At 50.4% G+C, this 10993-nt stretch overlaps 1 protein-coding gene across 2 annotated transcripts; it reads left to right on the forward strand.

Annotated features, from left to right (window-relative positions):
* The first annotated feature begins 231 nt into the window (after positions 1–231).
* Dnpep (aspartyl aminopeptidase) lies at positions 232–10571 on the forward strand. Of its 2 annotated transcripts, XM_076865561.2 has the most exons (15): positions 232–301; positions 880–973; positions 1057–1145; positions 1256–1369; positions 1620–1745; positions 1956–2086; positions 2365–2440; positions 2558–2665; positions 3351–3428; positions 4364–4447; positions 5466–5626; positions 5967–6006; positions 6112–6213; positions 9924–10091; positions 10426–10571. In XM_076865561.2, exons 2-15 carry the CDS (start codon positions 886–888, stop codon positions 10474–10476), a joined length of 1416 nt encoding a protein of 471 aa, XP_076721676.1. In that variant the 5' UTR covers positions 232–301; positions 880–885; the 3' UTR covers positions 10477–10571. The 2 variants fall into 2 exon arrangements, with proteins under 2 accessions (XP_076721676.1, XP_076721677.1); XM_076865562.2 differs by lacking the exon at positions 1620–1745.
* Positions 10572–10993: the final 422 nt, after the last annotated feature.

A 10993-nucleotide genomic window follows, 5' to 3' on the forward strand; every position in this document is an offset into this window, starting at 1 on the left:
GAGCGACGAGGCAGGGGCGGAGCCGGGGCGCGGCCCAGCGAGGGGCGGAGAACACAGTGGGAGCAGCGGCCGGACCCCCGGCGGGTGCTGGGCCTGGGCGTGGCCGGACGAGGGGCGTGGCGGAGGCCGCGGTGGGGGCGGGGTCTGGACAAGGCCAAGAAAGGAGAGGAGCTGATAACGCGGCCTGACAGGGGGCGGGGCAGGGGCGGGGCGGGAGCGGGGGTGGGTAGGGTCCGGGTGGCCAGTGGTGTGGGCCAGTGGTGTGGGCCAGGTGAACGAACGTGACGGTGAGGCTGTGCAGGTAGGTGGCTGCCGCCCGTCGGCTTAAATTTCGATTCCAGATCCAGCCCGATGCCCACTCGGGCCTAAGGCTTGCGGGACGCTGAAATGGGGGCAGGACTGACCCAAAGTGAAACCGAAACCCTGCTGCGGGTGATCGGGCCTTACTGGAGTTGGAAGGGGTGTCCTGTGACTAATTAGTTGTGGGGGGAGGTGAGGTATTTCTTGGTTCTGGGATGGGGTCATGCGCTCGGTGCAGACGGGTTCAGATTTAGGGGCTCTCCTGGGAGCTCGGGAGTTCCGCTACGGATCTGGATTTCTTGGCTGGGGATGTGGGGTGGGACTTAGGGGGCCGGGCTAAAGCTCTAACTAGAGGGCTGGCCACGCGGAGTAGCTGCTGTTTGGTGGTCCTTTGGCGGGAGATCGGTGCTTTCAGCCCAGAGAGACTTAACCCTGGATCTGGGTCTGTCAGTGGGGAAAGGGGCGAAAGCAGAGATCTGAGCCGTGGAGCAGTAGCTGATGGGGGTGGGCAGGCGCCGGAGCCCTTACAAGAGGTAGGAGTCCCAGACCTGGTAGGACCCTGAGCGCCCCCCTCCCTAGGTGGCCATGAGTGGCAGGGCCCGAAAGGAGGCGGTGCAGGCCGCGGCCCGGGAGCTCCTCAAGTTCGTGAACCGGAGTCCTTCTCCTTTCCATGGTAACTGACCAAGGCAAGGGAGAATAAGGGTGGGTGTGCCCCCCACCAATTTCCATAGCTGTGAGAGGGTCCTTTTCTTACAGCTGTGGCTGAGTGCCGCAGCCGCCTCCTTCAGGCTGGCTTCCGTGAACTCAAGGAGACAGAGAGCTGGGATATCAAGCCCGAAAGCAAGGTAGTAGGGATGGGATGGGAACAGATGGGTAGATCCCTAGCTGGTTCTCAAGTCCTGTGTGCCAGCTGGCCAAGCAACTCACACCCCTGTCTTTCATCCGCCTTCTCCAGTACTTCCTGACCAGGAATTCCTCTACAATCATTGCTTTTGCCGTGGGCGGCCAGTATATTCCTGGCAATGGCTTCAGCCTCATTGGGGCCCACACGGACAGTCCCTGCCTCCGGGTAAGGAGCTAAGGATGACTGGAGTGAGGGGAGGTGTTAGGGGCCTTGTGGGGACAAAAGAAAGCCAGGAGGCACAAATTGGGGGGCTTTAGCCCTTGGAGCAGAGGAGTAGGTAGAACTGTCTTGCCCTTCCTCCTCGCTTTGGACCTTCATCTGATGCTGATATTTCCTCTGTATTTCCTCTGTATTGTCTCATGTCCAAATCTTGTCATTCAGCCTTTTCTGACTTCCTACCGGTCTTCATGGTCAGGTGAAACGCCGGTCTCGCCGTAGCCAGGGGGGCTTCCAGCAGGTTGGTGTAGAAACCTATGGTGGTGGGATCTGGAGCACCTGGTTTGACCGCGACCTGACCTTGGCTGGACGTGTCATTTTCAAGGTGGGGACCAGGGTTGGGGACTGAGGAGGATCTGGGTTTCAACTCCCTGAAGATTGAATATCATGTTCCTTTAGAGTACTAGAGGAGATGCGCCTGGGATAGAGGGGTAGGGGCAACCTGAAAGACCATTGTGGTTAGTCTAGGTGAATGAGAGTTTTGACTCACCAAAGTTGGTTGGCACCCTGGGTTGACCTGGCCTGTGGGCCACAGTGCCCCACCTCAGGTCATCTGGAGCAGCGGCTGGTGCATGTGGACCGGCCCATTCTTCGCATCCCACATCTGGCCATCCATCTGCAGCGCAACATCAACGAGAACTTTGGGCCCAACACAGAGACACACCTGTGAGACTGGAGCAGAAGACTGTTGTGGCAGGGAGGGATGGGTATGGCACCAGGTGACAGAAGGCCCTAGAGGGACCTGGGTGACCTATGCTTAATGGCCATAGTCAAGTTCCACTGTTGGACCCCAGTTAATGTTCAAGCTCTGCCATTTGGGGAGTGGGCTGAAAATCAAAGGGCAAGGGCACTTCCCCATCGGGAGATGCCCAGGTTTATGGTTACTCCACCCTGCCATGCTCTCTAGCCCTCTTCATGGTACCCTCTCATGCCTCTCCCCACAGAGTTCCCATTCTTGCCACTGTAGTACAAGAGGAGCTGGAGAAAGGGACTCCTGAGTCAGGGTCTGCCAATGCTACGGTAAGAAGGCTGCCCTGCTCCTGGGGAAGGTGTGCAGAGGGAATACCAACCGGTCCTCTGAGAAGGGGCAAAGAAGAGGAGGAGCAGACCTTTCTCCCAATATCTTCTGTTCTGCAGGATGAACGGCACCACTCGGTCCTCATGTCCCTGCTCTGTGCCCATCTAGGGCTGAGCTGTGAGGACATCTTGGAGATGGAGCTCTGCCTTGCAGACACCCAGCCTGGGGTAAGGAACAGCTGCAAGAACTTGTGGGTGGGGGGACCTCCAGGATTCCAGCCATCCCTAGTAGGTCCCCTGAAGCATTCGTCCCTCCACCAGCCCCTCAATTACTCTCATTTCTGTTTTCTTAATAGACACTACCCCACTGCTTTCAGTGGTTCTTAAATAGGCAAGGTCCCCTGACCAGAGACCTGCCTACTAGGATTGTCTGTGGGTTGGGGAATCTTGGAATCAGACTTTTTCATAGATTTCTGGGGATCTCTGCTGCAGGTGATCCCTGTCTTCTTTGACCCACACTGACTCTGAACCTCTAGGGGCAAGAGGCTTAGAGGTGGCCACCTGTTCTCTGCCTCCCGGTTGCTGACAATAGGAGATTGCTTTTGTTTGTCAACTGGTTTTCTGTTTTTTACTTCCTTGGATTTCCCCCCCGCCCCCCCCCCCCCCGACCATTTTTCCCTTTTCTTGTCCCACTGGAAGAGGTCAGGGAGTGTAGCGCTTCCCTTCCAGGCAGCCCTGCCCTATCCTGCGTCCTCTGCTGAGTCTGCATAGCAAGGAGAACAGTGCCCTAAGCTGGGGCCAGGGAATAGTTGCATAAGAACCTGAGGAGGCTGGCTCAGCTCAGGCCCTCGGGAGCAGAAGCCAGTGAGTCAGGGAGGAGACTTAGGTCAGGCTGCCTGTCCTGTGTGTCTAGGTCCTGGGTGGAGCCTACGATGAGTTCATCTTTGCCCCTCGGCTGGACAATCTGCACAGCTGCTTCTGTGCCCTGCAGGTGAGGAATTGGGGTATTCCAGGCACTCACACTCCAGAACATTTGGGGGGATGATCTCGAGCTCCAACAGGTGGTAAGAGAGGGCCCTGGCCGTGCTCTCAGTCTGCTGAGGTAGACCACAGGGAGGGGCCCAAAGACTGTACCCCTGGCATCCCTACCCATGGCCCCTGTCCTTGCACTGGCCTGGAGTCAGGGGCTGAGGTAAGGGGAAGCTGAATAAATTCCTATTTAGGGTGCTGTGGTATCTTCTCCTAACTCTGTTTCTGCTGCTTTCCCTCAAGTTAATAACCCTTCCAGGCAATATCATCCACCTCCTTCCGCTTCCCCACCATGTTGCTGGCTTGAGCCCACTCAGCCTTCTCTCCATTACTTGGGATCTTGGTGGGGCTGTCTTTCTTCCTTCTGGTCTCCTTCATTTTACCTATCTTTATTCCATCCCAGTCAGGCCTCTTTCTTTCCTCTTGCCCTCACTCCTACCTCTGCCCTCTTCAACCCTTCCTTCTCTGCCCATCCTGTGACTGGAGACCAGAGGCAGATCTGCGGACTGCATCCGCTTCTGCAGCCAGACAGCCGGGGTTCATGATCACCCCTCCGGACTTCAGTTTGTTAACTGAGGCCGAGCACTTTACGTGGTTTCCATGTGCTGTGAAGCTCAAAGTCACTATGATCTTACCTCCTTCTCTCCACCTTCGACATCCTCTTCCTGCCTTTTGTGGGGGAAGGGTGGGAGCACCCTGATGATGGTTTCTCCATCCTGGTTGGAAAGTTTGCCACCACTCCTTCTGCCAGGCCCTAAGATAGGAGGCCAGTGGGAGTCTAACTCATTTCCCTCAGAGGGAACATGGACAACGGAATGTGGCCTCCCAAATTCTGGTGGGCTAAACTGGGGAAGAAGGAATGGCAAGAATAATGCACTTGTTTCCTTGCCCATCCAGGCCTTGATTGATTCCTGTGCAGCCCCTTCCTCCCTGGCCATGGAGCCCAACGTACGCATGATCACACTCTATGATAATGAAGAGGTATGTGGAGAGCTTGAGGAAGGGTCCCTCTGTGGAGTCTTTAGCAGCCAGTTTGTGCCATACACCTATCTACCATGAACCAGGGCTATTCTGGAGACCTCAGAAATGGGGGTGAGGGTGCTGCCCGTGATTCTTTAGCACTTGGTGTCCCCTACTGGCTCAGCAGATATCTGCTTCTTCCAGTGTGACCCATCTTCTACATCCCTCTGTGCCAATTGGCAAGCTCATTCCTCAACTGGGCTCATTCTGCTCAATTCATCCTTGCAGCCCAAGGAGTCAGTAAATAGTAGGTGTTTGTGCTGCATGTGTGTGTTAGGCTGCAACTGGAGATGCTGTAGTAGAACTTGACAGGGAGATAATTCTCTCCTATGTAACTGTCCAACAGTGTTAGCATTTCAGGACAGATCTCTGCCATCCCACACACCTGGCTTCCATATCAGGATTCAGGGTAGCAGTTCGAACTTTTACCATCATCTCTACATTGTTAGCAGGAAGGGAGGAGGGTAGAGAGGGGATGGATGCCTGTGCCCTGCAAGGTGGGCATTCATCACTGCTTATGAGCATGGAACTAGCATGGCCATATTTAGCCGCAAGGGAGGCTGAGAATGTCATCTGTAGCTAGGTAGTTAGATGCTTAGTTACAGCTTGGGTGTTCTGTTATAAAAGATAACTATGGATAGTTAGCAGTCTCTGTCATATGCATAAAGGGATGTTGATCACTGTGCTGGGGCGCCTCTGTTGAGCCCCAGATGTAAGTGGTAGAGGAGAGAGAAGTCAGTATAGAAAACCCATCAGTAAGTGCTATTTCTACCCGATAAGTGACTGGAAACTAGTTTGGCCCCAGCCCACTATCAGGAATTCAGTAATGATCCAGGGTTGGAGACGTTGCTGAGGACCCCCTTAACCCACCCAGTAACTTAAGCGGGTCCTGGGCTAATGTGGATGTTGGACTTCTCTTGCTAGCCACCTGGCTCAGGCCCATGTTCAGACTCCCAGAGTCAGGTCTCTGTGTCCCCAGGTGGGCTCAGAGAGTGCCCAGGGAGCACAGTCTCTGCTGACAGAACTGGTGCTGCGTCGGATCTCATCCTCATCCCAGCACCTGACAGCCTTCGAGGAAGCCATTCCCAAGTCCTTCATGATCAGTGCAGACATGGCCCATGCTGTGCATCCCAACTACATGTGAGTCTCCTGTACAGACAGTCCTCACACAGAGACCCAGGCTCAGCCCTGGATGTCCTGTCCCCCTCCCCTTCCCCTTCCTCATCCTCATTCTGCCTGGAGGTGCTCCAAGGGGGTCAAAGTCATTCAATGCCTAACCCAGGTGTGTTGAATAGGCTTTATTACAAACTCCTTTCCATCTATGCTAGAGGCTGCATGGTAAGCTGTGTTTAGAGTGACTCTGAGGTCCTACTGAGTGAGATAGAAAGAATGTTGTGATCCCTTCTCTGCCCCAGGAAGGGTGGTGGGTGTTGACAGGCCAACTGCTGTGCGCCATCCTGGCCCTTATTGTTTCTTACAGGGACAAGCATGAGGAGAACCACCGGCCTTTATTTCACAAGGTGAGATGCTCTCTTCTTTGAGATGTGGGGCCCTGGCTGGCCCTGGGCCTCATCTCATTCCTTCTGAGCATACCACCATCTCTGCTTCCCCCTGACTCTCCCCAGGGCCCTGTGATCAAGGTGAACAGCAAGCAGCGCTATTCCTCCAATGCAGTTTCAGAGGCTGTGATCCGAGAGGTGGCCAACAGTGTTGGGGTGCCCCTGCAGGTAAGGGCTGGCCCTGCCTGGGAAGGTGTGATGGAGGGAGCAGGGTAGGGACACAAGTCAATGGGCCCCCAAAGAGCAGGGCTCTTGGTACATGGCTTTTGGTGGAGGGGTATTCCAGTACGTGGCAGAATGGGAGTTTTGGATACAGACCGTGCTGGCTTTGCTGTGGAGCTAGCCTTGTGAACTTGGACTGGTCTCCTAGGTTGGCCGAGTCTCAGTTCCCACGTATAAAGTGGGGGTGATAATGATGCCTACTTTGTTAAATTTTTATGAGGCTTAAAGGTTCAGTATGCTCCTGGCACATTGTGGATTAGTCTTGCCTTTTTCCCCACAGCATCCTCACTTCCCATGTCTCTCTTATACACCCTTACTTCCTCCTGGGGCTTGGGTAGCCTGAGACCCCAACTACTCATTTTCCCTCTTCCCTTAAATCATCCATCTAGTCCTTTTTTTCTCAGAGAGAGAGAGAGAGAGACAGAATAAGTGTGTGTGTGTGTGTGTGTGTGTGTGTACATACACATATATTTCCATATATTTTTTATCTATCTGTGTGTCAGGGACCAAGCTCAGAGCAGGACAATGACAAATATAGCAAGCAAGTTTCAGTGGAATCAGGACTAGGACCCTGGCATTCTGACTCCCAGCTCAGTGCTGCAGTGTCCCTACCCTGTCCCATGGAGAGCAGGTGATTTCATTCTCAGGAAGGCCTGTTAGAGGAAGTGATGTTCAACTACTAGGAAAAGCAGCTCTGGGTGGGTCTGGGGAAGAGCATCCAAGGCAGAGGGAGCAAGTTGAAAGTCGACAGGGGACAAAAATGAGCTTGGTCTAGTAGGAGGAGAGAAAGCCAGGGGAGAGCAAGAGGAGTGGAGAGAAGCCCACCTCAGCTAGTCATGCAGGGCTTCAGGGGCTATGGAAGGGCATTTGGGTTTTATTCTAAGGTAGTGCAAAGACACTGGGAGATTTTTCTCTTGTAGCTTATGCAGAAGCAGGACATATATACTTTAGAAAATTAGAAAATATCAGTTTTTCTTTTCCTTTTATGACTATCAGAATCATGAAGTTTCATTGATTTTTTTGTGATTCAGTCCACTATAATTATAATATTTGATGTTCAAATTGTCAGAAACAATAATAAGTGAATCCCCAGAGATCTATACATATTCTGCCAGTTATTTTTCTATACATGAACTAACACACATTTTAAAAATGAAATTGTATTAGATCTATATTTGTTGCTACCTGTTTTCACTCCATTATCTCTACCTTCCCATTTCGGTAAAGTTTTGTTTCAATCAATTTGTTTCTCATCCTCAAAATATTCTTTACAACTGTTTGGTTCCAGTTCAAGACCAGGTATTATATATTGCTGATCTGTCACTTAAATATTTTCTAATCTAGCATAGCCCCCTTACCCCCACCCCACCCTTATAAAAAAATAATATTGGTTTGTTGAAGAAACCAAGCCCATACATGAGGTGATACCTCATGTAATGTCTCACTTTCTGGATTTGTTTTTCTTGCTTCTTCATGTTGTCATGCTTATGCTTCTAAACCCTGAATTTTCTATAAACTGGAATTTATATCTAAAGACTTAATGATATCAAGACATCATGGCCATGTCCCCTTCATATTGTATCACACACATAATATCTGGGTTCACCCTGAGCGAAGCTAGGATTCACCACTGGACTGAGGGCACTCTCTAATCTTCCTGTCACACGGTGGTTTTCTTCCCCTGACTGTATAATAGTTGTATAAGCTGTGAGTTCTCCATCAGACAGCTAATGGTTTTAACACCAATTGACAATCCTTGTCTAAATCAATAATTACATTGGAATTTACTGAAAAATGCCCGCCCCCCCCCCACACACCCATACCCCCTCACACACACACACCCCCTACACACACACCCACACACACACACACCTTTCTTTCATCTCTGGAGCCCCTCTCCCTTATCAATTAGGGCTATTTGCTTATTGTGAAGTTTAATTCCTACTGAGAAGACAGGATAAATGCTCATTCTTTCCCACTAATAAGCTCTTTTCAAGGTGAAGTGTCATCCCAAATGTCACCTTCATGAATGGTGACAAGGGTTTCTTTTCCTTTTATGCCTATCAGAATCATGAAGTTTCATTGATTTTTTTGTGATCCAGTCCACTATAATTATAATATTTGATGTTCAAATTGTCATAACTTTGACCAGTGGGAGCCTTTTCAATGTAACTCCTGTGCCCATCTGATATGACTCTTGAAAGTTTCCTTACTTTTTTATTTTTTTAATACCTTTATTTTTATTTATTTATTTTTATGTGGTGCTGAGGATCAAACCCAGTGCCTCACACATGCTCCACCACTGTGCTACAGCCCCAGCCCCATCCTTACTTCTTGACCCAAGAAATTTAGACTCTGAGTTTGAGGGTGTAGTTCGGCAGTAGAGTACATGCTTACCATACATGAAGCCCTGGGTTCAATCTCCAGCACACACACACAAAGGAAAAACAAAACACTAAATAATAGGCTCATCTTGTGAAGTTAGCTCCCCTGACTTAGTTGCTTTGGGTGAACAATGGTATTAGAGACTAAGGTCCTGGTGCACACCAAGTGTTCATTATTGGATGAGGAAGGGAGATGGTTTTTTCTTTTCTTTCCTTCTTTCTTCTCTTTCTTTATTTTTTATTTTATTTTATTTTATTTATATATTGAGGATTGAACCCAAAGGTGCTTTACCACTGAACTACATCTCCAGTCCATTTTTAATTTTTTTTATTTTGAGACAGAGTCTTGCTAGGTTGCTGAGGCTGGCTTTGAACATGCAGTCCTTCTGCCTCTGCCTCCCAAGTCCCTGGATTACAATACGTCACCGCATGTGGCAAGGAGACAGTTCTTAGAGATCACTTCCATGAAAAGAGCTAGAAAAATAGATGTATTTTATAAATCATGAGTTAATACTGTAATTCTTACTCAAAAATTAAAATAGCTATCACTTAGTGTACTGAAAATCTTTTTTGGTTTATTTGTTTGAAATTTGGTCCCCCTATATTGCCCAGGCTGGTCTCAAACTCTTGGGCTCAACCAGTCGTCCTGCTTTAGCCTCCTGAGTAGCTGGCACCACAGGCATGCACCTGACATACCTGGTTGAAATTATTTTCCCCCTTGTGGTGATGGGGCTGTAACCCAGGCCCTCAGGCATAGTGTGTGCTCTACCCCTGAGCTACATTGCCAGCCTTCTGAATATGTTGGTGTATCTAGCATTATATTATGATTTCCTTATGTTTTCTTCTTTAACATATATGAAGAAAATAGTTTAAGAATGGTAACAGCTTATTTTTTTTAAATGCTAAAACTACTGAGTGATTTTTCTTTGTGTGTGTGTGGGGGTGATGGTATACATGAATGTGACAAGGATAGATAGTTTTTAAATCCCCTGCCTGCTCTGTGGGGAATGGAATATGGGAGGTAAGATGATGGTAACTGAAGTGAGGGTGGTGGCAGTGCAAATAGAATGGGACCAGCTCAGAACAGCTTGTCCTCTGGGGTCTGCCATTTAGTATTGGCTTTGTGATTTCACACTGGTAACTTTCATGCTCCAAGGGGCAGAAGTGAACCATCTCTCAGGCCCTTCCAACCCTGTAGTTCTAAGGTGGCTTCCTCCTTGGCCTTAGTGAGCATATAGTGCACATGGCTCACGACCTTCCTCCTCTCTCTAGGACTTCATGGTCCGCAATGACGTCTCCTGTGGTACCACCATTGGCCCTATCTTGGCTTCTCGGCTGGGGCTGCGGGTGCTGGACTTAGGCAGCCCCCAGCTGGCCATGCACTCCATCCGGGAGACAGCCTGCACTACCGGAGTGCTCCAGACCCTCACCCTCTTCAAGGTACTCCCACCCCCAAGGTCTCTGGGCTCCTTCCCCTTCTAGTGCCTGGATTGGTTGCTGGGGCAGCAGCACTAAAGGCTGGCCTAGGTGATAGGGACTGGTTGCCATGGTGCTACCACATAGGGAAACAGTGTCCTCCTACTTCTCAAGGCTCAGGGACCCTGACCATTCCCTGAAGAAAACAAGGGGATGGGGAGGGGATGAGGTATCAGAAGGGACAGCTTTCAAGCACAGGTGAAGTCTCTTGCTGGGGCTAATGTTGTTAGGAGGTGAGGATGGGGTCCTCCATCTGGTCACTAACTAATTCCGAATCCCATGTTGCCTCTTTATATAGGGCTTCTTTGAGCTGTTCCCCACTCTGAGCCGTAAACTCGTAGTGGATTGAAGACTCTTGGCAAGACTTCTCTTCTACCCCTTTTACCAGAGAGAGAAAGTCTCAGCTGAGCTGAAGCTAGATTATTAAAGTGGATTTTTCACTCACGCTATGCTATGTTGTGCTTATTCGGAGACTGTAGGGGTAAGGGTTGAGCTTGGCATGAACCTCTGGGACCAGAGCACAGGGTGGCTTGGGATGCCGGTAGAGGAGGCCATGGCTCCTGGGAGCTGCTAAGAGTCCTGTTTAAAACCTCTTTTCTGTATCTTAGGCACATGCCTAAAGTGGTGGGTGAAGGCCAATGGGTCACAATTAGAAGGTCACTTCTCTTACCCCAGCCCTCCCTTCCCCTGGACTGTGGCGTCGTCTTTCATTCCCAGGGTAGTCTGAGAGCACAGCTCTGCCCTCTAGGGTCTCTGGGATTAGCATTAGGCTTCTTCTGAACTGCACTGGGCTGCCTAGGCTGTTCCCCACCCTCCCCAACCCCTTCCAGGAGCTGCAAGAAATTCCAGGAGCCCATGTTTATCAT

This window comes from Callospermophilus lateralis, chromosome 9 (assembly GCF_048772815.1).
Source record: "Callospermophilus lateralis isolate mCalLat2 chromosome 9, mCalLat2.hap1, whole genome shotgun sequence".
Taxonomy (NCBI): Eukaryota; Metazoa; Chordata; class Mammalia; order Rodentia; family Sciuridae; genus Callospermophilus; species Callospermophilus lateralis.

Bases quoted from the DNA above. Each gene is read 5' to 3' on its own strand.
- Dnpep (XM_076865561.2), top strand. From the start codon at position 886: ATGAGTGGCAGGGCCCGAAAGGAGGCGGTGCAGGCCGCGGCCCGGGAG. The intron at 974-1,056 runs GTAACTGACCAA...CTTTTCTTACAG, and splicing joins GAGTCCTTCTCCTTTCCATG to CTGTGGCTGAGTGCCGCAGC. The intron at 5,627-5,966 runs GTGAGTCTCCTG...TGTTTCTTACAG, and splicing joins GCTGTGCATCCCAACTACAT to GGACAAGCATGAGGAGAACC.